Genomic DNA, 27530 nt, shown 5'->3' on the forward strand with positions numbered 1-27530 from the left:
TGGGTCCAGGTAAAATGACCACTCAGCTGCCAAAATCTTCATTCCATCGCCTTCACTCAACAAACACTTCTCGGTATCATACTGTGCATCCAAGTACCTTGACTAGGCTGGGGCCTAATAACAGCTCACAGCCACATAAAATGATGTGTTTACTCCACCCTTTGACAGACAAGCATTTTGGAAGCATACACCTGAGAACACTTCAAATTCTTCAAAGCAGGTCCACACTTTTACTAGTTATTTCAAAACTCACTCTCTGTTCTGGCCACTTCAGAGGGTTGTAGTTTTATTCTCATGTGAAAGCTTGGGAAAGCAAGTCCCATGAGAAGTTATCTCAAGGCCATTCGGTAACTTAGTAGTCAAGTTAGTAGGCTAGAGGGTTCCTGGTGTGGTGGTGTTTAATTCAAGTGGTCGTTCCCAAAAGTGTGGTCCCTGGACCAGCAGCATCAGCATCACCAGGGAGCTGGTTAGAAATGCAGATTCTCAGAACTCCTTCCCCCCCAACCCAAACCTCACCATCCCATCAGACCTTTGACACGCAAAACTTTAGGGAAAGGGACCAGTAATCTGCACTTTAATAAACCTCGAGATGATTCTAAGGCATGCTGGAGTTTGAGAAACACTGGTCTAATATACTGACTTGCAAGATTTAAGTGATATCAAGTCAATTCTCGGGAAGCTATTTAGTCAAAAAGACAAAACAAAACAAACCAAAAAATAGGAGAAAAGGCAATCTTAGCCCTCACTTTATGGTAATACCAATAACGATATCCACATTTGAGTAACTGGTCTTTATTCTAGAACATACTGATTCTACTCCCTCATGCTTCTTCCTGAAGGATGAGCCCTGCTTTTTTTCCAGCCAATATGGTGACATTTCAAACACTGGCAACTTCGCCATAAGAGAAGTTCTACATCGCTCAAAACTGGGCTGACTTTTAGATTTGTTGTCAGCCCTCTCTCACACAACAAGAAAGAAGTGTATTTAAATTGCAGCAGAAAATGGGCTCTTTTCCATTTTACTTCATTCATCTCCTAAAGACCATTTCACCATCACCCTTGAAAATATGGTTTCAAATCCCACTGCCCTGGCTCGTGGGTGGTTCCAATAGTCCCACCTAAACCCACATCTCTGCACCTTAGGCTGGCTTGCTCCTTCTGGTTTTTCACTATTAGTGAAGGTGAAAGTCAGAAAATAGGGCCTATCCACCGCCCCTTGGACACCACCACTTGGCTTCTCAGACTTCTTGGAGGAGCAGCTTTAGGACACCAACCACAGGGCTATTGGAATCACGGTTGCAGTTTCAATCACACATCTAAATCCACAGCAACATTTATGTTGAATTACTTGAAATCACTTCTCCCATCACCTTCATGTTCTGTTCTAGACTAAGTGATGGCATCTTGAGTTGGCATCTATAGAGGCTATACTTTTAATCTGATCTGAGCAACAGGCCTGATGCTTAGTGTGAGAGAGACTATGGACTGGGGACAGTTCTCGAGGATGGAGGGTGGCTATTATTGGTCAGGATAGAAACCATCCATGATCAGAGTAATTGAGAACTCCAGGCCTCTCTAGCCTGTGGGTGCAGATGAGGTTATGTTTCACTCTTGGTTTCCCCACGTACACAAGAACTCAGCCCTTCTTTGAGGCCCATCCCCATCAACCCAGAAGGACTTCCTGAGGGGCCACCCAGACACATGTCTGCCTACGCCCTGGCTTCCTTGTTAAGGCACACTACCCGTGCCACTCCCACCTGGGAGGGCCCAGTCTCAGCTGCGTGGAGCTCTCCCCAGCTGGGGTCAGGAGCTCTCAGAGGTCAGGACCATTCTGAGACCAGCAGTAGAGTGGCCAGGAGACAGGACCATTCCCCCATTCCATGACTCACCTCATCTCCTGGGCTCCCAAATAGCCCTTCTGGACCCCAGAGTCTCAGTTTCTCCAAATGTCATCCCTTCATTTTCTCAGTATAATCTCATGGTTCTCAATCCTATCAGACCCAGTACTCCCTTTTTCTTACAAATATTTTATAAAGCCCCCTTTATTATAACAAAAAGAAAGTAAATAGATAATACCACTTATGTAAACACATACTTTCTAAAAGAACCAATAAATGTTCTCACCATAATGTTTAAAAAAGAAAATAAAATAACTTATACAAACCCATACATATTTCTATATATAAATATTGGGCATGACTATACTGGACAACATAATAAAACACACCTGTATTTGAATCCTGTTAAATTTGGCAGCTCAAATGTAACTGTTTCAGTAATGTAGTATCAGTGACTCAAAGAGAGTACTACCATCTGTGATACACTTTCCAAAAGAGCAAACAACTCTTGGTCAAGTTCTGAACTAAACAAAGTGTAATCCACCCTCCACGTAAAGGGTGGCTGCCTCCTAGGAAACCAAGTGCTTCATATAAGGTGGAGGTAGGATCTAGGTCAGAGTGTTATTGTACATTATTACTGTAAGCGGCCTTCTCTGGAATATCTAACAGGACATTCAAAAATCGTGGGATGCTGCAGGGTGTTTTGCATCCTTGACCCTCTCCCATTCAATGCTAGTAGCCACCTCAACCTTTGTGACATTCAAAACACTGCCACAGATGTCCAAAATACTCCCTGTGGAAAGGTTTCACATTGTTTGAGAAACCTGCTCTGATCTTTGTCTTAATAATAATTAATCAACCAGTTGGATCTATAATGAGATGAATACCTTACTATATTTTTCCTTTATCCTCCTGCCCTTGAACACAATTCCTTCCTCCATTAGCTGTTAGGGTGACAACCTCAAGCTCAACAACTCTCATCTGTAGTACTCAGTATATCATTTCACAAGCTCCACAAATAATCTAGGCTTCAAATCCAAACTGTATCAGTATGACAACATTTTATTTTTTAATCTCCGATATTTTTATGCCACCAAATACTTCAGTGCACTCAGAGAACTTCTGATTTCCCATCACTGACTCTCACTCTAGCCAGTGATCTCAGTCTCTTCCCACATTTGCTATCTCACAAAGCCTGCTAACCTCTAGCAGGTGTGCCCACCCTGAACACTTGTGACTCCTTTACATGAGGACCTCTTCGGTCTTTAATATCTCATCCTAAGAAAGATACTGAAAAACAGTGATACAAGCAAGAGAGCCCACCAGAGGAACAAGAGATCCCAGGGATATAGTAAAGAAAGCATAAGAATAATTCAATTGCTAAACTTGTCCCATCTGGGCCTCAGTTTCCTTATTCTAAACAAAAGAGTGGACTAAATGATCTCTCAGAGGCATTCCAGCTCCAACAGTCCATAATTCTATGGATCTGGACAAACCCAAAAATAAAACTAGGAAAGCATGAACTAAATGATATAGTGTTGACTTCATCACCTTTGCCAAGAATGTGATGCTTCTAGCGGAGAGTCTGTGAATTATGACATGGCTTAAGTAGAGAAACAAGCAGATTTCTGTGACGAGCATGGCTGCCTGGAGCTCACTGAGAGTCAGAGTTTACCACTTGGAATGGGAGAGGCAACGAATTCCAGGTATTGCGTGTCTTTGTGTCCTATTCCATATCACGAGCCTGACAATGAGAAAGCCAACTAGAGGAAGGTGAATGGCCTCAGCGAGTACCCCCAGTGGATCTGAGGAACTGGTGTCTGACTGGCATAGGTCCAAGAGCAAGTTACAGTTCAGGGACTTGCTGACCTTGTTCCACAGGTTACCTCCTTTCTCACATCTTTGCTTGATTTTGTTGTCTCCCTCCTCCAGCGGTCACTTCGGGAACTTGAAGAAACCGTGGTCATTGCCCTCTATGACTACCAAACGAATGATCCACAGGAACTCATGCTACAGCGCAATGAGGAGTACTACCTGCTCGACAGCTCTGAGATTCACTGGTGGAGGGTTCAGGACAGGAACGGGTAAGGCACCTGGGTGGCTGCTGTCCCAGCTTTCAAGGGGAGGTGGGAACAAAGACAGTCCTGCCTCTCTCAGAGCGACCATGGCACTGAGTTAGGAGAGGAGAGCAGAGACAGAGGAGGAGAAGGAAGAAGTTGCTGAAAAGGGTCTTCCCCTTCTCAGAAAAGCCTGGGAGGCAGTCACTCACCATACTTACTCCCTGGACCTTATCAAGCCCTCTCAACCTCCAAACTCATCTAAAAATCTTCTGGGTTTTTCCACTGATATCCACAGTTTGGGAGAACAGCAACTTGTTCCACAAAGCACCATAGTTTTTGAGTGCTTAAATGAGGCTGAAGGTGTATATGCCATTGTGAGGGTCTTATTGTTGGTGGAAGCAAAAGGCATGTACAGATGGTGCAGATTGGTGGTTACATTAAGAATAATCAGGGAAAAAATACTAAAGATTTAGTTAAGCCAAGAGCTGTGAACTAGCCATCCATATGATTCACAGAGAAAATAAAATTGTACAAATACAATTTAGCCTCAATGGGACTTTTGAATGAAAAAAAATCTTATGACCCCTTATCTGAACTGAATTACAAGAAATTACTGTTACTGACCTTTAGAATGCTCTGGGATGTATATGAGTTTCATACCAGTGGTTAGTTTATAGTTATCAGATTTACACTGCTTAATAAGGCTGTATATTTTCCTTTAAAGATCAGAGATATTTACCTATGTCCCAGAATATTCTCCAGAATCCCTCCAGAAGATGATTTCAATAACTGCATAAATCCAACATAAAAATGTACCATAATTTAGCAAATTTCCTTCTTGGGTGCTTAGGCTGTTTCTAATATTTTGAAAATATTAACAATGCTACAATTAACATCTTTATATATTAAGGGTTTAAAAATTTTCAAAGTATGAGATTATTATTAATTTTAACATAGTTTTTAAAAGATAATGAAAACACTCCATTAGTGCAATATCTGGATAGCCAATGTGGATGTTTTATATTACAAAAACTAACAACAGAGAGAAATATACATAAAAAGAAGCCACCCTCCATTTGTCTGCACATCAGTTCTAAAAGTATTCATTGTTAAGTTACTTGTGCATCCTAGGCAAAAGAGTTATACATATAGAAATGCATCCTATTTTTCATTTGCATTAAGGTGATTCATTCTGATCTTCACCTTGCTTCTAACTTTTAATGATATATCTTAAAGATATTTTCATATCAGTGCATACAAATCTACCTTATTTTTTAGGTAAACATATAGTTTTAGAATGTATGATTGTATTATAAATATTTAAATAATATTTTATAGTGGGACATTTAGTTTTCAAGTTGCTTTCTTTGTTGTTTCACACAAGGCTGCAATGAAGATCTTGCATTGTGCATGCTCATGTAACTTAGAAATCTTTTGAAATACATATACATTTGAAAACATATTTTTTCTTTGGAAAAAAATACATAACTCACATTTCTACCTATGGAACTGGTGAGTCAGACTATGTGACATCTTAATTTTAGAAGATAAATCCCTTAAAAAGCTTGCCAAATTTTACATTCCCCACCAACAGGGTATTGGAGTACCAACACCGAAGTGAAAGTGTTAGTTGCTCAATCGTGTCCAACTCTTTGTGACCCCATGGACTATAGCCCACCAGGCTCCTCTGTCCATAGAATTCTCGAGGCAAGAATACTGGAGGGGGTAGCCATTGCCTTCTCCAGGGGATCTTCTGGACCCAGGGATCAAACCTGGGTCTCCTGCATTGCAGGCGGATTCTTTTCCATCTAAACCACCAGTGAAGCCCAACATTGGGTATCATTAAACTTTAAAAAGGGGGGCCAACCTGATGAGTAGAAGAAGAAGTACAAACATTTTTAGGGTAAAAACTTTACTTTTTACGTATATCATAACGTACATTTTCAAGGCACCTTCTCTTTAAGTACCCTTATCAATTCCATTGCAAGGGAAGTAATGGAGGGTTAGATCAAAAACTGTGGTCTCAGAGGCAGTGTCACTTGCTTGCTGAGAACAGACCCAAAAGCTCCCTCACCTGGAACCTCCCTCTCTAGTTAACTTGGGGAAACAAACAAGACCAGTCACATCACCTTCTCTTTGCCTATTATGGGGAGGCTCATTTCAGAAACAGGTTCAAGATTGCCTGGCTCCACAAATGCCAGAGGAACTTACTAAGAAATTCATCCCTTCAACCAACTGACATTTCTTTAGTACACCTTATGTGCCAGGAAATTTCTTCTCCAAAGTTTCACTTCCCCAAATGACAGTTTACACTTTGTTCAATGGCCCGCGGAAAGGCTCAGCTCTGTACTTCAAAGGGCATCGCAGAAGACACCCCAGAGGCCAATCAGGGTGTCTGGGAATTTCCCTAGTGTGCTTTGTAATAGTGTGGTACAGCGGAAAGTACACAAGATGCGGAGACAGAAGACTCGGACTTGAATATCAGCTGCTTTTGTTATACAGGGCCTTTGGAAAAGTCACTTAACTTCTCTGAATCTATTTCCTTACCTGTAAAATGCAGATGATAATATCAGCTTTCCATCTCAGAGTGTTGAGAAAATCACTGAGATAAAGAAAGTGAAAGGGATTTGTAAATTCTATATCCACACACAAGAGAATTATCATCATTTTGTAGATAATCCAGTTTTGGTTGGGATATTAAAACTGTCATTTTATATGAAAGCAAAATAGTATTTGACCTAGTAAAATAATTGTAAACATATGGTGTGGCAAAAACAGACATAATTAAAAGGAAATCCAAAAGAAAGACATAAAAGACAGCATATCTGAGAACAAGTTGACTCCTATCAGTTGGAATTGACTACCTTGAGTGCTGGCTTAAGAAGGATTCTGAGGCTGGATGTTCAGTTCTCCAAAGAAAGCATAATACCATGACTGACTAACCGTGGGTACAAGATACAAGATATCAGGTATTCGGTATCACCATTCTTCATTTCTTCACTCTTCCAAACAATTCTGTGAAATAGATTACACATTTCCCATTAAACAGAAATCACTAGATTGAAAAAAAATTCAAACACTTAATGGAGTAGAGAGCAAGAAGTTAGGAGACATCTTTTCACAGAATGCACAGTCTGGGGGGATTTTATGTGTAAACTAGTTTAGGTCCTTCATTTTACAGGTACAGAATCAGAGGCCTAGAAAGTGGAGGAGACACTGCTCTCACCTTGTAGTATTAAATGTGACAGTGAATGTGATCGTGTTTTGAAAAGTACCTACACAAGTGTAAAGTATTTTGATGTTCTTACCAGTCTCTTGATCCATATGTCTTTGTTTATACACAATTTATTCCTGCTCAAAAGAGACTCCTAACCCCAAATCCAACATAGTTTTATTTTGTTTTTATCATGTTTTATCATTTATGTTTGAAGGAGCACAAATAACAAAAAACATTAGGGAGGCCTTGAATTAAAAGTTTACATGGTTGACTGACAGTATCTTTTGGGACCCGTGGTTGGAAATAATTCTTTATATTTTATTATTTTGGTTTCCTAACTACAAAATGCTAGCACTAAAGTGGAAAAATACTGATTATAACACACACACAGAGATGTTTCCTATTAGAAAATAAAGACTGAACATTGATATTTTTTCCAATAGAGGAAATTTTCACAATGAAGAGATTAGCAAGCAGAGCTAATAAAGAAAAGTAACTATTTCTTATTTATTATGGCTCAAATTTTAGTAATAAGATCTATATAGCCTTTAACAGATAGCAGGTTGTTATTTTCAGTAATTTTTATTTGAAAATTTTAAAATGTCTTATCCTGAAAGCTAAACAAGAATTCTTCATCTTTAAATGACATTTAGTTGATTAAATCTATGAAATGGAGATGTAAAAATTAGCTTTATATTAATATAAACACTCATTTCCCTCTAAACAGGCATGAAGGATATGTTCCAAGCAGTTATCTGGTGGAAAAGTCTCCAAATAACCTGGAAACCTATGAGTAAGATTTTTTTTTTTTTCCAAAAATTGGTGCTAATTGGTCTTCTTAGATTAGGAGTGTCATTGGTTAATTATTAAAATACGTCATTTTCTTGACTTGCTTCCATACTCAGAACCCTAAATAAACAGCTGGGGGTCACTTTAAATAGGAGAAGGGGAAGGATATGTGTTCTCATCTCCCCTTTTACCAAACTAATGTTTTCAGATGCCTGCACACATTGTAGTCAAAGAAACAGTTTCTCCTGGGAATTCCAGGAATATTGATCTTACACTATGAACATTGGATCTAATACAGATTGATTTAAAGCATGGTTTGATGCAATACTTCCAATACCAGCAGACAAACAGATAGGTATTAAATATCTGCTTAGTTTGTGTCATTTGTTTCAGACTGTTATTTAAAAGGAGAGTTCACAAACAGTTTTAGTGGAATTATTCAATGTTTAATAAAATCCAAATGTAGAGAACAACATACTTAGCATGTGCGTGTATTCACCAGCTCAGCTGCTAGAAGGCCCAGAAGCAATAACACTAGAGTAGCAATGTGCACACTCAGGTTCTGGTTTTTAATTAACACTTCCCACTAGAAACAACTAGGACTTCCTGGAGAAATGGCTTGGAGACTTGGAGTTAGGGCAAGGAAAGAACAAAGATGAAATTGGAACATTTTGATGCACCAAAATATTAAAGAAGTACCCTCTAATTTTTTGTTGTTAAGTAAAGTGAACACATTGAGTGAGCACAGAAGTCAGATTAAAAATGCCTCTTCTGACAAAATCTGGATAATCTGAGTATCAAAATAAATAATGACAGTAATGAACTACAATCACTGGATAAAACAAGAATCTATCATAAATAAATACTTTGATAACTAAATAAATAACAGGACAAGAAGAAAAAAACTCCTTCTCACCATAAAATGCCAAGTAATGAATGCAGAAGGAATTTTAAAGTGAAAAACCATCTTTTTATAGCTTGAAGTACCAACTGATCCAGGCAAGAATCATCAATAAAAGTTACAAGTAGGTGGTAAAAGTTTGATAATTACATAGTTTCAAAGTATCTTCCTACAAATCACTTATTAAAAAGAGGAAATACATGGCAGACCCCATCTTAACTAAACAATCCAAGTTCACATCAAGAAGTGGGCAAGCAGACATCGTGCATCTCCTGACATGATACACTGAGAAGGACACAGCATCACTTCAGTGATATTCCCACCCAAACATGCATAACCTGAATTCGTCATGAGGAAATAACAGACAAATCCAAACTGAGGCATAGTCTACAAAATAACTGCCCTGGGCTCTTCAAAAATGTTAATATCATGAAAGACATGAAAGACTAAGAAACTGGTTCACATTAAAGGAAACAGAAGAGATATAGTAGCTAAATGCTCCAGTAATCCTGGGTCAATCTTGAACCATAAAAAAGCAAACCAAAAAATAGTAATACAAAGCATATTATTGGGACAACCGATGAAATCTGAATAAAGTCTAAAATTAGATAGCATTGTGTCAGTGTTAAATTTCATGATTTTGGTAATTGTACTATGGTTATATAAGTGTATATTTTATTTCTTAGAAATACATAATGAAGTACCTATTACAATAATGTTCCAGTTTGGACACACTGCAGTTTGAAGAACTCTATTTTAGAAGATGCAGGGGGTGAAAGTAGTTAAAGAATATTAATTATTTTGGTCCATTTCATTTCTCCTTCAAACTTATACATATTTCATTTTTATATTAAAACATAGATAAGGAAAGAAGGAGCCATGTGAGAACATGCACATGACAAATAATGCCATGATTATGTTCCTTAGGAGTTAACAGATTGTAAGAACTGTATCTGGCAGGTGTAACTCCTGAAAGATGTGAAGTCGGGGGCTACAGCATAGCAAGCTAGGCTTTTCTTGGGGGAGACAGGGAGCCTTTAATGCTTTTTCCTTAAGTCCTTGGTACATGATAGTTACAGGCTCTATATGGTGGTGATAAGAGCATGGGTTCTGGAGCCCCACTGCCTGGGTTCACATGCTGGCTATTCCAGACCAGCTTACTGACCTTGAGCAAGTCTCATAACCTGCTGATAGCACTTCCTGACACTGATAGATGAGCTCTACATTAGCTAATTATTCTTTGCAGTCTTGAAGTTCTCACCAGGATATGGCTGGAGCTTTCCCCCAGCAAACTTTGATGGAGTCCACTCCAACTCGATTGGACATGAGTTTGAGCAAACTCCGAGAGCTGGTGATGGACAGGGAGACCTGGCGTGCTGCAGTCCATGGGGTCGCAAAGAGTCAGACATGACTGAGCAGCTGAACTGAACTGAACTGAACTAGTCAGAGATGTGATTGCAGCCTAGTTAACAGCCAATGCAAAAGAGATTAATCAGGGCATACCCAGGGTGTTTTAAGGGAAACTTTATAAAAAGTCAGTTAGTGTCCTTTTATAAACCTGCATAATACTAGCTTAGAGTCATCAGTCATGAAACTTCCAAAGATGATACCACATTGCATTTATCTGTTAAATGTTATCTGTTGTTGCTTGCTTGAGTATGTTTCACACATCCAAATTACTGGCCAGCCAGGCACAGAGCTGGGCTACTAGTTTCAAATGCTCTGAGATGTTTGAAGATGAGCTTTTAGCGCTATGTATGTTGATGAACCCAAACTATAAAAATGACATTGACTCCATAATATACTTAGATTTGCTTTTCCCCACCGTCCAAATCATTCCAGCACAGTGCATTGGTTCCTAAAACTGTCTGACATGAATTGTTTCATGGTAAGATCTATTCTTTGGTAGCAATAAATCTAGAAGTTATCTTTCTTTTCTTTTTTTCCCCCATTTATATATTGAATCTATTATTCAAATTGCTCATAGAAAATTTGATTTTAAAACTTCTTCAGAGAAGAGATGAGCCACTTATCCTGAGAAAATTAGCCTGAAATCTTAAGAAATTAAAACAGTTGTGTGCTAAAATCAGAAACACAAAATTAAACAATATTGTGTTATAACATGAACCGCGTGACACATTTTCCTTTTAAACTAAATTTGAAGTTCAATCTCAGGTCAGCTCACTTTGTAAAAGTAGAAAATATGTGAATATTTACCTTATTTTTAGCAGAATACATCCATTAAAAATTTTTAGTTTATTCAACAAATAAATTTGGCACTCATTTCACAAGGAATGTAGCAATACCTAAGGTTTTTCTACATTTGCAATTTTTACAAAGATAAACTAGCCTTATGGGACACTGTCAATGTTATTTGTACAGGAGCTTTTCTGCAGCTGGGAAAAATATAATTATTTTGCAGAAGATCTTGAAAACCAGTCTTACAGAAGAAAATGCTGCAATCATTTTAAAAGGGTATTTGCTACACTTTCAAATTTATATTCAACTTTTATAGCTGTCCTAGCACCATTCTACTTATAACCATCCACTGACTTACAAAGCAGAACAGAAGATAAACGTTTTCAAAAATTTTAATAAGGAAAATTTCCAACATGCACAAAAGTGGAGAGAAAAATATAATGAACCTCAAAGCCCCCCAGCTTCAACAATTATCAACATTTTACCACTTCTGATTCATTTGTTCCCTTCCAATTAAACATTTTATTACTTGGAAATGGTTTGTACTTTTGCTTTTGAGTTTGAAAGTATTGGTAGAAACAAAAAGAACAAAAGATTCTCTAGTATTAATTATCTTTCATAAGTAAATAATAAAAATTTTTAAATCTCATTTTTCTATGACTTTTTCCTGCTTTCAGGTGGTACAATAAGAATATCAGCCGAGACAAAGCTGAAAAACTTCTTTTGGACTCAGTAAGTCTCTTTAACCTATCTTTTGGCTTCAAATAAAATGAATTGTGCTACTCTTTTTCAGCCAGGCGGTGGTTTGCGCTAACGCAGTGAGTTGATGTGTTGGATTAAAGTGATGTTCATGTCTGGTACTAGTATAAAAGTATTTTGGGGTTTACAGGCTTAGCATACATCAGTCCTGGAGAGGAAACCTGGAGAGGATCAAAGGTCTTGGTATTAACATGTGAACATGGCCACCGCTTCAGTGGGTGGTCTTTCCCGCCATGATGGCTGGCCCTGGAGAGCTTGGGGCTGGTCTTCCCTGCCTGCCTCTCTGGTTAGGTCAGGGGTGGCTGTGATTCAGATTCCTCCTTGCTGAGCTGTGTGTGGAACTAGAGGAAATACATCACTTGTTTTTAACTTATTTTTCTTTTTTTTTTTTTTTAATTTTATTTTATTTTTAAACTTTACATAACTGTATTAGTTTTGCCAAATATCAAAATGAACAACTGTTCTTCTCCAGAGCCATATAGTGTGAGGCCCAGGACTGATCTTACCCAGGGGTGTCAGGATTGAGGGTGAGAGGGAAGTGAAGAAAGAAGGCATGGTGTGGTGGAGAAAGTCCTGGCCCCCGCTCTGGCTCCAACTCAGTGTGTGACTTTGGGGACATCTCTTCTTCCTTCTGGACCTCAGTTTCTCAACGAGTTCAAGGGAGGCATTGGACTAAATCAGAGATGACAACTACCTAGGCTCATACTGCCACTCTCTAGTCTTGGTTCTGTGGCCGACCCCATTGATCAGAGTTCATGGCTTTGGGGTCCTTCTCAAAACAGCACTCAAGGAAGCTGCCATCAATTGACTGGCATGCAAGGGAACCCCTCTCTTCCTGGATCAGACGATCATTTGTTACTCTAAAGCTGTGCCTCTCAAAGTATCTGAGTAATGGATTACTTTCTGTGGTTGGTTTTTAATTTCCATTTGTCACAGACTTAAGTAAATTCAATAAAAAATGAATTAATAGGGGAAAAAAAGCAAAAATAAGAAGCAAATACATAAAAAATAATGCAAGTCCAATTTTTTATTAGTATTCAGTTGCTATAAAAAGATTCTAAATGATTCCTCTCAATTTCTTTTTTTGTCTGGTGGTGGAGCAGTAACAGTTTGCCAACTGGCACCCATCCACAGACCACACTTAGAGTAGCCCTGAAAATTGCACGTTGGGGCTCTTGCAGAGAAACCAAATGCATGGAGGTACTGAGAGAAAGCTTTCTATAGAGAAATCAATTTATCAGCTTATTTGCTTAGATCAGTGGTTCACAAGCCTGTCTGCACATGAAAATTACCTGGGAAACATTTTAGAAATACCAATGACAAGGTCCCACCTCAGACTCATTAAATCATAATCTCTAGTGGATAGGGTACAGGCATTAGTAGTTCAGAGAAAAATATCTGAGTGAGTCTAAATTCCCATGATGTTAATAACCCAGGCTCAACACAGCCTCACCAGTGAGACCAGTAAACAGTAGGCATGGGCTGATAGAGGGATTAGTCTCCCTATGCTGAAATGTCAACCATGTTCCTGCCATTTCACCATATATTATTTTCCAGTTATAGTTTGAAGGTATTTCATATCTTTAAGAATCTTAAACTGCAAACCTCTCTTGGATGGAATGAAGCTGGAGTGACCAATGTATCCTGGTTTGCCTGGAACAGTTCATTTTAAAACTGAGAGTCCAATGGTCCCAGAACCACCCCCACCACCAACCTCAGTCCCAGACAAACCAGGACAGTTGATCACCCCAACAGGCAACCATTACCGGTTTGGAGAGTGACTAGGGGTGAGCTTAGAGAAGGGGACCTGGGAAGATTTCAGGTAGAGAATGAAGGGCTGTGATGAGAAGGTGGAAGGATGATGAATACTGTCAAAAAATAATCTAAAGGTATAGAGTTGATTATTAATGTATTATTTAATTTTGCACAAGGGAAACTTGAAAGTGATAATAAATTCATTCTATCAAAGGCAAAAATAAAATTTCTATATGAGGAAATTGGGAAGGGAGGAGTCATATTTTGAAGTCATATTTTGAAGCAGTGAACGTCTCCCTTGATTAAGTTGCCAATAAGCAGGCAAAGAGGACAAGTTCAGTTGTTTGTGTGTTTACCAGTGACAGGTGTATAACAGGCAGTCTGTATGATGGTGGCCATCTCAATTAGCACCTGTCATGATTATGACATGTTTGCGCCACTTCCTTTATTAGGATTTCTCAGTATAAACTCACATACCTTACCATTTTGCTGAGCACGGAACTAAGCACATAAAGATACTTGAGATAGGATCTTTGACCTCAATAGGGACTCTCATAGACACTATCAGGAAACAAGAAAAACTCTGAAGAAAGAGAGAAGAATCTAAGATAAACTGAGCATATACAGGAGGCTTTCAGTACTCTCAGAATTTTGAGAAGATTCTAGAAGGAATTAGAAAGAGTTCATGGAGTAAGAGGAATTAAGGTGAGTCACTACTAGACTCTGGTTTCCCCTTGGTACCACCCTAACTCAGCACTTAATTATTCCCTGTGGTTCCCAATAGAGTACACATTAGAATCACTAGGGAATTTTTAAAAATAAAGATCCCCAAGCCCCGGCCCAGACCTACAGAATCAGACTCTCCAGGGTTAGCTTCTGGAAACCTGTATTTTTTCAAGTCACCTTGTAATATATATATGCGGCCTACTCAGCACCTATGTTGTTGGATAATATAATAAATTGTTAAATTAACCAATAGAATCCTATAATAAGAGTTATACTGAATTTAAACAAGTACAGTTTTGTTATTTTTAATCACACACTAGTTAATGAAGTATGCCCATGGGGCACCTAAAAAAGCTCACAGTAATGATTAGCAAAAGATGCTTTCTATTTTACAGCAATTCTTTGGAGGCACTTAAACACATTCTGCTTCCTAGAGCAGTTGAAACACTCTTCCTTATTAATATTCTAAACTACTTCACCAAATCCTCTTTGCTTCCTTAGGTCATATACAGGCAAACTTCAGTGGGTCCCTGTATTGTAAGATGTTTAAAATATCAACAGAACTTTTTCAGGGGTGTATTTAGTGTCTCCTTTTCTAACAATTATAGGACCCTTAAAAGATTGATTGGTTCACTTTTATTGACCAAAATTGGATTTATTTCATTTTTATTAACTAAATATCTCAAGGTACTTTCCCAAACATATTTCACCATTAGAATATAAATGCTTTATCTTGTTCCTGCTTTACACAGGACCCCAGAACTGTACCTATGACATGGTAGTTGCTTATTGAATATTTGTTGAGTGAATGAATACAGCAAATGCTTAAGAAATGTTTTTGAAATTAACAACTATATTTTGGGAGAAGCTGGCCAGTCATGAGCATTGTTTGGAGCTTTTAAAAAAATACAAATTCTAGGATGTCAGCCTTCACCAGTCAGAACCTTGGAAATTGGTACTCAGGTGATTCTGGGACTTAGCCAAATTTCAGAACCACAGAAAACAACTCTTAGCATGTATTATCAGTTCAGATAACACCTCCTCTAAGAACGTCCTCAAGCTTTCCCTCTCACAAACTGTGGAATGTGGTTTTTCCCCACCTTTGAACTCTCATGTTGCAATGTCATGACATCTCCAGTAGCTCTCTTTTCACTCAGCCATGGACCTCAAAGTCTGTCTTCTGTGTAACCCGTTTAGGTAGAGGGCGAATTCCTTGCAAGCAGGTACTTGATACCTTACAGCATGGCACATATTGAGTGACCTGAATTTGGGGCAGGAGCCTTTTCTAAGACATTGTTAATGATATTTCCATGATTCTAAGGTATTACTAGTTAAAGATGCAATATTGAGTCCACAGAAGAATTGTTTTAAGGGAAGAAACGAACCACATCCAAAACGAAAAGTAGTTATATGTCAGAGACACTCAAATTATAATACAGCATAACAAAGATATAAGTTATCAGTCTATATTTTTCATAATAACCTACCCTGTGTGTCAAGATTATCTTCTGTAAGGTCCTCTTCAAATCATATGGACAGAAAGAAAGAAGGACATTCCTAACACAGTCAACATATCTCAGAAGAAAGCAGACAATGGTATTAATACTTCTAATGGATGGCATACCATGGCATGTGATAATAATGGCTGATGATAGTCCTAATAGTCCTTGTTCTGGTATTATACTCCAGGAACTGTTCTATGCACTTTAACTCTCCCAACCATCTTGCAAAAGTCATTTTACGACTGAGAAAACTGAAGCTCATACATCGAATCTGGAAACATCTGTAATTCACAGAATTATAAATTGTTAGAGCTAGAATTCCTTTTAAAGAATATCTGATCCATCCCCTTTGTGCTACAGGGGAGTAAACTGGGCCAAATTTAGACAGTAAATTAGTGTCAGTCTGGACTAGGGCAGGGACGCTTCTTCATACACACACACACACACACACACACACACACACACATACACACATACACACACATAGTTAATAAGGGAATATATGAGTTAAGGTCTATTTTCCCATCTGCACATTTCCCATCCTTGGCACATTTTTTTCTATTGTTGCATCTTTATTTTTCTAGATAAAATCGTAAAAGATGACCTGAGACCTTGACTATATCCCATAGGAACAAGCCCACTCCCCAACCCAATCTGGCTACACTGCACAGATCAGTGCCCCATGCATGGCAGTGATAGGAGCAAAGACCCTTTACACTTCCCTGTTCTTGGTGGTTGTAACTTCCTCTGAGCCCCTTACAGGAAGTAGGTGATAATGTACATGCCGGATGCCTCATTTTCCCCACACCCTGGACTGCCTCAGCCCCAAACCAGAGTTTCCTGTTACCAGTGCTGAATGCCACCTAGAGCAACTACGATGGAGGAAGAGCTCTGCCAGCCTCCTGTCCTCAGCAGAGCTGACTACAAACCTTACTTCTCTTTTGTCTGATGTCTATGGATCAGTTTACTCTTAACAGTTAAACCCCTCTCTCATCACAAATTTATAAAAAAATAATAATGGTTTCTTTTAAAGAATAACAATAACAAAAAAAAATTCTTAATTAAATAGAAGAGATATTCCCACTCCTTCCTTCACAGATAGCTGATAAACTTCAGGCCTTTTTGGTCTTTGTTTCTTCCCTTTAGAATACGTTACAAATGCAGATAATGTCTGCTTTGGCTAAAGCTTGATTTCTTCCTGCCCTGAATTTAATCCATCACATTTCAATGAGGCAAGAGCAAAAGCTTCAATATTTAGCGAAAGGGGAAAACTTTTGAAGACTACAAGTGATACTATGTAATATATGGATGAATATCATAAACATGATGTTGAGTTGGAGAAGGAAATGGCAACCCACTTCAGTATTCTTGCCTGGAGAATCCTGTGGACAGAGAAGCCTGGTGGGCTGCCGTCCACAGGGTCGCACAGAGTCGGACATAACTGAAGTGACTTAGCACCCATGCATGCATTGGAGAAGGAAATGGCAACCTACTCCAGTGTTCTTGCCTGGAGAATCTCAGGGATGGAGGAGCCTGGTGGGCTGCCGTCTATAAGGTCGCACAGAGTCGGACACGACTGAAGCGACGCAGTAGCAGCAGCAGCAGAAGCCAGACACAGATTCACTATTCACAATATCAAAGGTTAAAACAGCCCAAATGCTCAGCAACTGATGCACAGATAAACAAAATGTGGTGTTATCCATACAAAAGAATATTGCTGCCGCTGCTGCTAAGTCACTTCAGTCATGTCGGACTCTGTGCGACTCCATGGACTGCAGCCTACCAGGCTCCTCCATCCATGCGATTTTCCAGGCAAGAGTACTGGAGTGGGTTGCCATTGCCTTCTCCGATGTTACAAGTTGATGAACCTTATAAACAGTATGCTAAGAGTAAGAATCCAGTCAAAAGAGACCACATATACAATTTCATTTACATGGAATTTCTAAACTAGGCAAATCTATAAAGAAGGCAAATTAATGTGCAGGGGTGCAAATGATACTGAGGTGTCTTTTGGGAGAGATTAAAATATTCTAAAGTTAGATCATGGTGATGGTCACATAAGTCTTTGATTTTGATAAAAAATCATTGAATTGTACACTTAAACAAGGATCATTTCATGGTATCTAAATTAGGCTTCAAAAACTATTTTAAAATCTAATGAACTAGTCTGGGATTTTGTGTGTGTGTGTGTGTGTGTCATATAGCTCAGCTTTACTTCAGAAATTGAATTCACTACTGATCCCAATGCAGGGGAAATCAAGTTTTTTAAAAGAATAATTTGCAAGCAAGTTAGAAGGGTCTTTCTTATTGCACTGGATAAACAGTTTACATTCATATCTGAGAAAAAGAAACTAAGAATCTGTTAGTTCTCCTCTGGCCTAACCATGTCCAAGGTCATGCACACAGCACATTGTGGACAGTGTGGAAGGTTACAAGGGGGTGTATAAGGTTACTCTATTGGTCCAGAAAGATTTACAACTCATTTTCTTACATTTTAAAAAAATTAATGAAGTACAGAATCATTAAAGTAAATTCTGTGTGTACAAAGACAGAATACTAGTACTGTCCTCAAATACTATGACATCTCATAAAAAGAAATGTAGTAGCTTTCTATATTTTCATCAATCCTTCCCCTGCTTTTAGGTAACAGCTAGGGCAGCCCTACCTCACAACCTTGAGAAAGTAAGGTCAAGGGTAAAACAGAGACCTGAAGAGTCAGGTGTCAGCTTCAAATTTCTTTCTTTTTCTAGTTTTAGTGAGATAATAATTGACAAATGACATAAGTTGAAGGTATACAACTTAATGATTTGACTTATGTATATATTGCAAAATGATTAGTACAATAAGTGTAGTTAACATTAATCTCCACACATAGCTACATTTTTTTCTTGTGGTGAGAACGTTTAAGCTCTTAAACAACTTTCAAATATACAGTGCAGTGTTGTTAACTACAGTCACCATATTGTACATGATGTCCCCCAAATTTCTATTATAACTAGAAGTTTGTACCTTTTGACCACTTTCATCCAACTCCCCTACCCTCCACCACCCTCAAATTTCAAAATAGACTCTTGAAACTCCCAGCAGAGAGAAGAAGAGTTTGGGCAAACTCAGAGAGTTTATGGGGTAAAACTCTAGGTTTGGAGAATGCACAATGATGTAAGGGCCAACTGTCCCCTACACATGCGCCTCTGCAGGTTTAGGGCCAAGTCAAAGGAAGTAGGTTACATTTCTGTGTGAGGATGAGCTTTCCAACTATGAGTGCTCTTTCAAAAGGCAGAGACTACTCATCAGGATGGTTAAAGTAAGAAATGCATATTTGGTTGAGTCAGTAGAGACCAAATCTGAATGTCCATAAGCCTTTTAAAAGTTCAAGCCCTGGAGATTCTAAGTGTGCAGGTATCAAGGGGAGCATGGTTACTGCTTGTGGTCATTGTTTTTCTTTGTCTTGTTTTGTGCTTTAGATTCTTCACTTGATTTTGTGATCATCAGTAAAGTTTGGGGCACACGGGGTTAGGCCAGATCAGTGATTTTCAACCAAGAGTGACTTCGTCCCCAAGGGAACATGTGACAATGTCTGGCATCCAGTTGATAGAGGCCAGGGATGCTGCTAAACATCCTATAATGCACAGGAAAGTCCCCTCAACAAAGAAATACTAGGCCCCAAATGTCCATAGTACTGAGGTTGGGATAATTCTGGGGTAGAAAACCTTTCTGGGATCTTCTCTAACCCTGAGATTATAGGATTCAAACAATTAGTATAACCACCTATGTATTATGTTTATGGGTAGATGACCCACCTTTGGGATTAGGGCCTTATGTTGTTCTAAATTGTACATACTTTGCTCCATGTATCTCAAGCATACGCCTGCCTCACAAGGCTTCTGTCTCTCTCTGGCCTTCACTTATGGCCCTCACTACATCTAAGTTAAGTGAACCACAGAAATAAGTTTTGCAAATGTCACCAGCACAGATGGACAGCTGGATAGGAACAGAGCATCAGACACAAAGTACTCAAAATCAGAGCTAAGATTTTTAAAGGTCCTACCAGGAATGAATAAACTGGTGTCTCCATTTGTTTGTACTTATTTCATCAGCACTGGCAAAATTGTCAGTGGTGTAGAGGGTATATTTTAGAGAATTCCCCCTTCTCTGCACTTCCCTCTTGCAACCAGCAGTTTCATGTTCTTTCTCCTTTTGCCCTGCAGCAAAATCAGCACTTGAAAAAGGGTCTACAGTATATATTCCCATTAAGGAACTGATGAATCTTCCTAGACAGAAATTTTGTGCCCTTGTGGGGAATGGACAAGTGGCTTCTAACATTTGTTGAATGGAGGCACCATGGACTAGTAGAATGAGCAAGGGTTTTGCTCACCCACCACATTCAAGGTTCAAACTCCAGGTCTGCCCCCTACATTTGTAGGTCATGAGAAAATCACTTCAGCTCTGCAGCACTCAGCATCTTCATCAGGAAATTGAGGATAACAACATCTAATTTGCAATGTTGTGGTCAGGGTTAGATAATATCTATAATGAGCCCCAGGAAGGCAGAATTTGTGTCTGTTTGCCTCTGTTTACTGTTTATGTCATCACTAGAATAGTCTTGGACCCACAGTAGGAGCTCAAAAAATGTCTCTTGAATGAATATGTGAAATGGGAGCCATTACTGCTGAGAGGCTGCTTTGTGCCAAGCTGGCCTATGGTATCTCCTCCTTTCAAGGGCAAGAAAGTGGAGCTAGATACATGAGCCTGATATCCTGGGATCACTGATTTTTCAACCTTGTTAACCATTCCAGGGCAAAGAAGGAGCCTTTATGGTGCGAGATTCCAGGACTCCAGGGACGTACACCGTGTCCGTTTTCACCAAGGCCATCGTAAGGTATGGTGCTAACTGAGCAAAGTGGGGAGAGATGGTACTGAGGTGGGTGATCAACAAGCCACACACAGCAATGTCAGACAGTGGATGAGGTAGAGGGGTCCTTAGAAATAGTGCATCGTCCCTGATCCCTCTGAGAAAACCAAGGCCAGGGAGATTAACAACATAGCTGAACTCACTTAACTGGAAAATGACAGAGCTGGGCCTGGATGCCAGGTTCTTGCCCCAGTTAGCAACCTCGAGTGCAGAGCTCTAATGAAATAAAATATCTAGTCCTATATTTAATACAAGTTTATAATTTAATCCAAAGAATAACAAAAAAGATACTTTGTAAGCAAGAAAAAATGAATTCTAGTTCTGGCTCTGCTGATAAAACTACTCCCCATTTATTGAGTCCTTACTATGTGCAAGAATCTTATAGGTCATTTCCAACCATAATAAGCCCCAAAAGCAGGTACAACTATGCTCCTTTCACACATAGAGCTGATGGCCCCTTCTGAGGCAACACCAGAGGTAAAGCTGCCTTCATGTTCCAGCTGGTTGACTGCAAGATCGTCACTGCTGGTCTATGCTCCTCAGACCACAGTCTCCTCTGTAAAACTGTCTAGAAGCCTAGCCAGGTCACAAATTCTTTTCTATCTAGAAAGTCAGTAAGAACTAAGCAGTGTGGCAATGACCAAAGTCCAGTAATAGAAAAGTAATTTTTAAGGTGTCCTCAGGGAACAAACACTTTGGAGAAGGAAATGGCAACCCACTCCAATATTCTTGCTTGGGAAATCCTATGGACAGAGGAGCCTGCAGGCTATAGACCATGGGGTCTCAAAGAGTTGGATATGATTGAGCATCACGCACAATGCAGGGAATATTTGCTGAAGGATGAAGGTCCTCAGCAAGACTTGAAGCAAGAGCAGGGTGTAGCCAGGTGGTGAAGAGGAAGGGTCTGTCCAAGGTTGAGAAAGAAGGCAAAACCCATCTCCAAGGGGCCATGTCTCTGCCATAGCTGGGGGACCAGGGACTCCAAAAGGATGATGGGAAAAGAATGAGAAATAAAGTCTGTGTTGGGAGTCCCTCAGCCCAGCCCAGATTCAGTGGTTCATTAGGAAGGCTCAGGACTCAGGATATGGTGGTACTCAAGGCTAAGACTTTTTACAATGAAAGCATACAAAGAGAAAGCAGCACAAGGGAAAGGCACGTGGGGCAAAACCCAAAGAAAGCCAAATGCACGCTTTCAAGAGTCCTCTCCTAGTATACTACACAGGATGTGCTTAATTCCTCCAGCAACAAGTGCCATAACAGGGTGAAATGGTGTCACCAGGGAAGCTCACGAGACACTCAGCACCCAAAGTTTTCACTGTTGGCTGGTCATGTAGGTACCCTCTGCCTGGCACATAGCAAAATTCCAGACTCCCAGAAGAAAAGCAAATGTTGAGCATAAACCTCATTGTTTATGTAAACAATTTAGGCACATCCTTACCAGTTAGAGAATAGTGGAAGCCCTTTTGAAACCCAAGTTCTCAGAAGCCAACCAAGGGCCAACCTGGCAAGCAGATCTTTTATGAAGGGCATTCAAGGCAGCTATGTTAACTCTGCTGCTGCTGCTGCTGCTGCTGCTAAGTCATTTCAGTCATGTCCGACTCTGTGCGACCCCATAGACGGCAGCCCAACAGGCTCCCCCGTCCCTGGGATTCACCAGGCAAGAACACTGGAGTGGGTTGCCATTTCCTTCTCCAATGCATGAAAGTGAAAAGTGAAAGTGAAGTCGTTCAGTCCTGTCCGATTTATAGCGACCCCATGGACTGCAGCCCACCAGGCCCCTCAGTCCATGGGATTTTCCAGGCAAGAGTACTGGAGTGGGTTGCCATTGCCTTCTCCTGTTAACTCTGCTATGCAAAGTCAAATAAGTACAAAGGGGCTGAGATGCTTTCTGAACATATGCTGATGATTAGTTAAATCCACACAGCAGAGAAGGTAAACGTGCCGGCCCATGGGGGATGGATACAAGATCATAGGGGATGGATACAAGACCTTCCCCCATTTTGTGGTTTGGGGAGAAACATCACTAGTCCATCATGGGACCAATCATAACTGGGTCCAGACGCACCCTCAGAATCTTCCTTCGTACACCACTCAGGACCAACCTGTAAAGACTGACATAAAAGTTAAAATATATCTGCCATGCTTGTGAGAGGGTAAAAAGCAAAGCTTCTAGGATACTGCTACCAGTAGATACTTCTGTGTCCAAACATTACTTCTTAGTAATCACTGCATGTCTCATTTGTTTAAGCGAGAACAACCCCTGTATAAAGCATTATCACATCAAAGAAACAAATGACAACCCCAAGCGATATTACGTGGCTGAAAAGTATGTGTTTGATTCCATTCCTCTCCTCATCAATTATCACCAGCACAACGGAGGAGGTGAGTTCTCAGGACAAGGCCAGAGGGGGGGCCCTTGCAGGGGAACATAGAGAAAAGTGACAAACACCCACCAACTATAAATGGTAATAATTTATACCAATACCAAAGGATGTCAAATATTTGATTACATACTTTCCATTAGCAAATTTTGCTGCTGGAACCATGAGATTTCACCAACCACCTACCCACCTGCGATATTACAGGTCCTCTCAGGAAAGGTGTAATATCAGTGATTGTGGCTTTGGAATTTGTTTCCCAGAATAAAAATAGCTCTTGCATTGGATTACACTTTTTTATTCCTGGTGATTTGACTCAGATGGTTGCTTCAGTAAAGCTCTAACAACTGCCTTTCACTTTTTATTACCCAGGCCTGGTCACTAGACTCCGGTATCCAGTTTGCTCCTGGAGGCAGAAAGCCCCAGTCACCGCAGGGCTGAGATACGGTAAGAGTGCATTTGGGAATGGTATTCATTTGCACTAACTCACATAAAGGTCTGGGGCAAATTGTGAATGGACTTCCCCAGACTTAAAATGATCATTAAACAAGTATATCTGGAGATGTATCTCAAGATGGTATACACAAATGAACATTTACAATGTGTGTAAGATAAATGATAGATAGACAGATGCACATTTATCTAGGTCATATCAATGAAGTGTTTGCTGACCACCTACTCTGTACAGAGCATTTCACTCAGTGCTATGAGAAACCAATGCTATACCACTGTGTTCTGGTCTGTCTTCTAGAACTTCTGTATCATCTAGTTTATTGGCTATCAGTCCATTGCAGGTGCTATAAGCTAGCAGCATCCAGAAGTCTGCACAGCACTGTGTTAAAATTTTTTGAATGGTTTTAGGCAGGGTATCCATCTCCAGGGCCATGGGCCTTACTTTTCCTTCCTTCCCTATGAAACCACTTCACCACCTTGTACTTTCTGCCTGGAATCTGAAGGCATTTGGGGGTGCAAACATACTCTGATCCAAACTGTGCTGGCCGAGGAGAAGGCTGATGTAACTTTCATGTTGTATCTTTTATATTGCTGGTCCTCAAACTTCAGTGGGCATTCAAGTTATCTAGGATGCTTATGAAAAGTATTGACTCCCGGCCCCAACCCAGCACTTACCAAAACGCAGTCCCTGACAGTTGGGTCCTGGAGTTACATTTTCAGCAAGTGCCCTGGGTGATTCTGACACCAGGGGCTAGAGGGTGATACTTTGAGAAATGTCACCGTGGGCTCCTCCTCTGTAACCAGCACCATGTCTGCACACTGTGGGTGCTTGGTACTGTTTCCTGTTGGGCCTCTGCCTCAAAGAGGTAGAAAGTGAACTGTTTATGGTACTAGACCAAACCTCAGGAGAGGATAGTGTTCCTCAGCCTCCTGACAAAAATAAAGTAACTCTAATACCTGTAGAATCCTAATGTGTTCATGCTGGGTGGAAGCCCAGGAAGTATTTTATGAACCCATTCATTTCTGTCAGCATGGAGGCTGAGATTCAGATTCCTTTTATTCATTTATTGAGCATCTGCTGAGAGCCTACCTCGTGCTAGACCGTGTGCTGGCCTGCACCTCTGTACCACTCCTCCTGGAATCTACTACCTTACCTCTGCCAAGGCCTAACAAGTGCTGTCCACAAAATGGATGCTCTTGATGGATAAATGAATGAATAAATGACCAATTCAAATAAAACTTGCTCTACATGAAAAATGACAATAACAATTTTCAATCAGGTATAGGAAATGATTGGGACCTTAGAACCCTTTCATTGACTTTAATATCTCAACTAATGCCATCCTCCTTCCTCTTTCCATGTAATCGTCCCCACACACATTTTTTCATGGTTTTCAGTGCATATTCTATGTTATTATTTGGGAAAGAAGACAATTTTACCTATCTATAGTTCTAAGTATGAGGGCTTATACCATTTGCCATCTTTGAGCTACATTAACGATAGTCTAACATTCTGTATAGAGCAGTATAGTTCCCTGGTAGTCCTATACCTCATATCTACTGCTTGCCAACTCTGGAAAACCCTCTCTTTCTCTTCCAGGGAAATGGGTGATTGATCCCTCGGAGCTCACTTTTGTGCAGGAGATTGGCAGTGGGCAGTTTGGGTTGGTGCACCTTGGCTACTGGCTCAACAAAGACAAGGTGGCCATCAAAACCATTCAAGAAGGGGCTATGTCAGAAGAGGACTTCATTGAGGAGGCTGAAGTCATGATGTGAGTGGCCAAAACAAGAGTACACAGAGAGCACTGTGATCTTTAAATGCCATTCTAATGTCGTCTTATGCCACCTCCCTGCGCAAGTCCAGTGATGGCTTCCTATGGCATGGAGAATAACACCAAGCTCCTCGCTGTGGTCTAGAAGGCCTGCCATGGTCTGGCCCTGCCCACTCCTTAATTTCATCTCCTACCCATCTCTCCTCTGGTTCCACGCATGCCAGTCACACTGACCTTCATTGTCCTCACACATACCAGCTGAGTCCGTGCCATTCTTCAGCTCAATGAGACATTTTTGTTTGAGGGAGGAAGTGTATTTTGGGAAACTGAATTTAGACCATCTCAACTCTTGCCATTTTTCTCCAGGAAACTCTCTCACCCCAAACTAGTCCAGCTCTATGGAGTATGCCTGGAACAGGCCCCCATCTGCCTGGTGTTTGAGTTCATGGAACACGGCTGCCTGTCAGATTACCTGCGTAGCCAGAGGGGGCTCTTTGCCGCAGAGACCCTGCTGGGCATGTGTCTGGACGTATGTGAGGGCATGGCCTACCTGGAAGAGGCGTGTGTCATCCACAGAGACTTGGTAAGAGGATGCAGGGCAAAACCTTACAAGTCCAGGGTGAAGGGGCATGTGCCAATGAAATGCAGAACTACCAACACTGGGAACGCAAGAATCAATAAAAAGGCACAAGCTTTCTTCCTTCCCATTGCAACTTCTTCCTTCCTCCACCCACTGTGGGAGGTCCTCATGAGACTCAGTTCTGGGCTGTATTCCCAGCCCCACCTCTAACTTTCACTCTCTGAGTTGGAGTTTACATTCTTCCAAAATGAAGCTAACAGCAGCTTCCTTAACCTCTCTATGCCTCCACATCCTCTTGGTAAAATGAGAGAAGTTGACAAGTACATGCTTTCTTAAAATGTTATCCAAGGATCTATCAGAATCACAGTGGAGTGATCCTAGAACCAACCTCAGAATTTCTGGTGGTTGAGGCTCAGGAATATTCATTTTAACATGTCCACCCCATGGAATTTGCAGGCACATTAGAATTTAAGACTCACTGGATCTTTTATCAGTAAGGGATCTTCAAATCCAACACTCTGTGATGTGAATTAGGGACTATGTCATCTCCCTATTGAGGAATAGTTTTAAGAGAATTAGCAACCTCAATACATTCTCACTTTAGTCAAATGGATGACAGCTTCTTCATACCATCCCTAAGGTTAACATCGGGTTGCACTGGAGCTTATAATTGGTTACACAACACCATGGATTTCTTTTTGATTAGGATCCCAGGAATGAAGATGAAAGATGAGATTTACTCACCCTGATAAAAAGACCTTACGCATTCAGTTTCCACCGTGCACTAGTGATGCTTAATTAACATTTGTGAAGCTCCTTATTGCTCCCATATAAGCAAAGCATTGTGATTATAGGAGACTCCTTAATTACTGATTACTCACCAAGTTTTCTTTTTCCTTTTGTTTGCCTGTCTCTGCTCCAGGCTGCCCGGAATTGTTTAGTTGGGGAAAACCAAGTTATCAAGGTGTCTGACTTTGGGATGACAAGGTAACTTAGGGATATGGTAGCAGCAAAGTCTCAGGAATGGGATGCAGGCCCCCAGGACACTCGGACCATCTCTCTCCTCTCTCTTCCCAGGTTCGTCCTTGATGACCAATACACCAGTTCCACAGGCACCAAATTCCCAGTGAAGTGGGCATCTCCGGAAGTCTTCTCCTTCAGTCGCTACAGCAGCAAGTCAGATGTGTGGTCATTTGGTAAGTATCATTCTGGCCCCACACCCACACAACCTGGGACTGTGCGCCAGCTGTTTTATTTGTCCAATTGCTGGGATGGTAAGGGCATCCCAGTGAGAGTCTACAGACTCATTATTGTATTTATTCTTGGTTATTTTTGAAATGGGGGTAAAAATAAAAAAAAAAACAGGATACTGATGACAGCTGCTGTGAGATCAAGAGATGGAGGAGTCAGAAGATTAGAATATGAGTTCCCGGAGGGCAGGGACCATGTGTTTTTTCCAACATTATATTTATTCCCACATTTAACCCTCAGTAAGTATATTACCCATTCATTCAACAATGATTTTTTTTTTAGCATCTACTACATGCCAGGGGCTAATCTGGGTGCTCACAAAGCATTGTTACATAGGATAGAAAAGACTCCTGGAGCCAAATTTTAAGGAGAGATAACAGTCATGTAAACAAGCTAACAAATATGTGTGTAAAGTCAAGTCAGGCAGTAGTAAGCAAG

General features: G+C 40.3%; 1 protein-coding gene across 1 annotated transcript in view; it reads left to right on the forward strand.

Moving 5' to 3' along the window:
* The window catches only part of ITK (IL2 inducible T cell kinase), a 60032-nt gene that overhangs the window by 27758 nt on the left and 4744 nt on the right, over positions 1 to 27530 (forward strand). The window contains exons 6-15 of the mRNA XM_055560612.1: positions 3771 to 3922; positions 7843 to 7908; positions 11682 to 11736; positions 20543 to 20625; positions 22907 to 23040; positions 23409 to 23483; positions 25090 to 25261; positions 25628 to 25844; positions 26764 to 26828; positions 26919 to 27037. Coding sequence (XP_055416587.1) covers positions 3771 to 3922; positions 7843 to 7908; positions 11682 to 11736; positions 20543 to 20625; positions 22907 to 23040; positions 23409 to 23483; positions 25090 to 25261; positions 25628 to 25844; positions 26764 to 26828; positions 26919 to 27037 — 1138 coding nt within the window. The remainder of the gene's footprint in view (positions 1 to 3770; positions 3923 to 7842; positions 7909 to 11681; positions 11737 to 20542; positions 20626 to 22906; positions 23041 to 23408; positions 23484 to 25089; positions 25262 to 25627; positions 25845 to 26763; positions 26829 to 26918; positions 27038 to 27530) is intronic.

The sequence above is a fragment of the Bubalus kerabau genome, chromosome 1 (genome assembly GCF_029407905.1).
Source record: "Bubalus kerabau isolate K-KA32 ecotype Philippines breed swamp buffalo chromosome 1, PCC_UOA_SB_1v2, whole genome shotgun sequence".
Taxonomy (NCBI): Eukaryota; Metazoa; Chordata; class Mammalia; order Artiodactyla; family Bovidae; genus Bubalus; species Bubalus kerabau.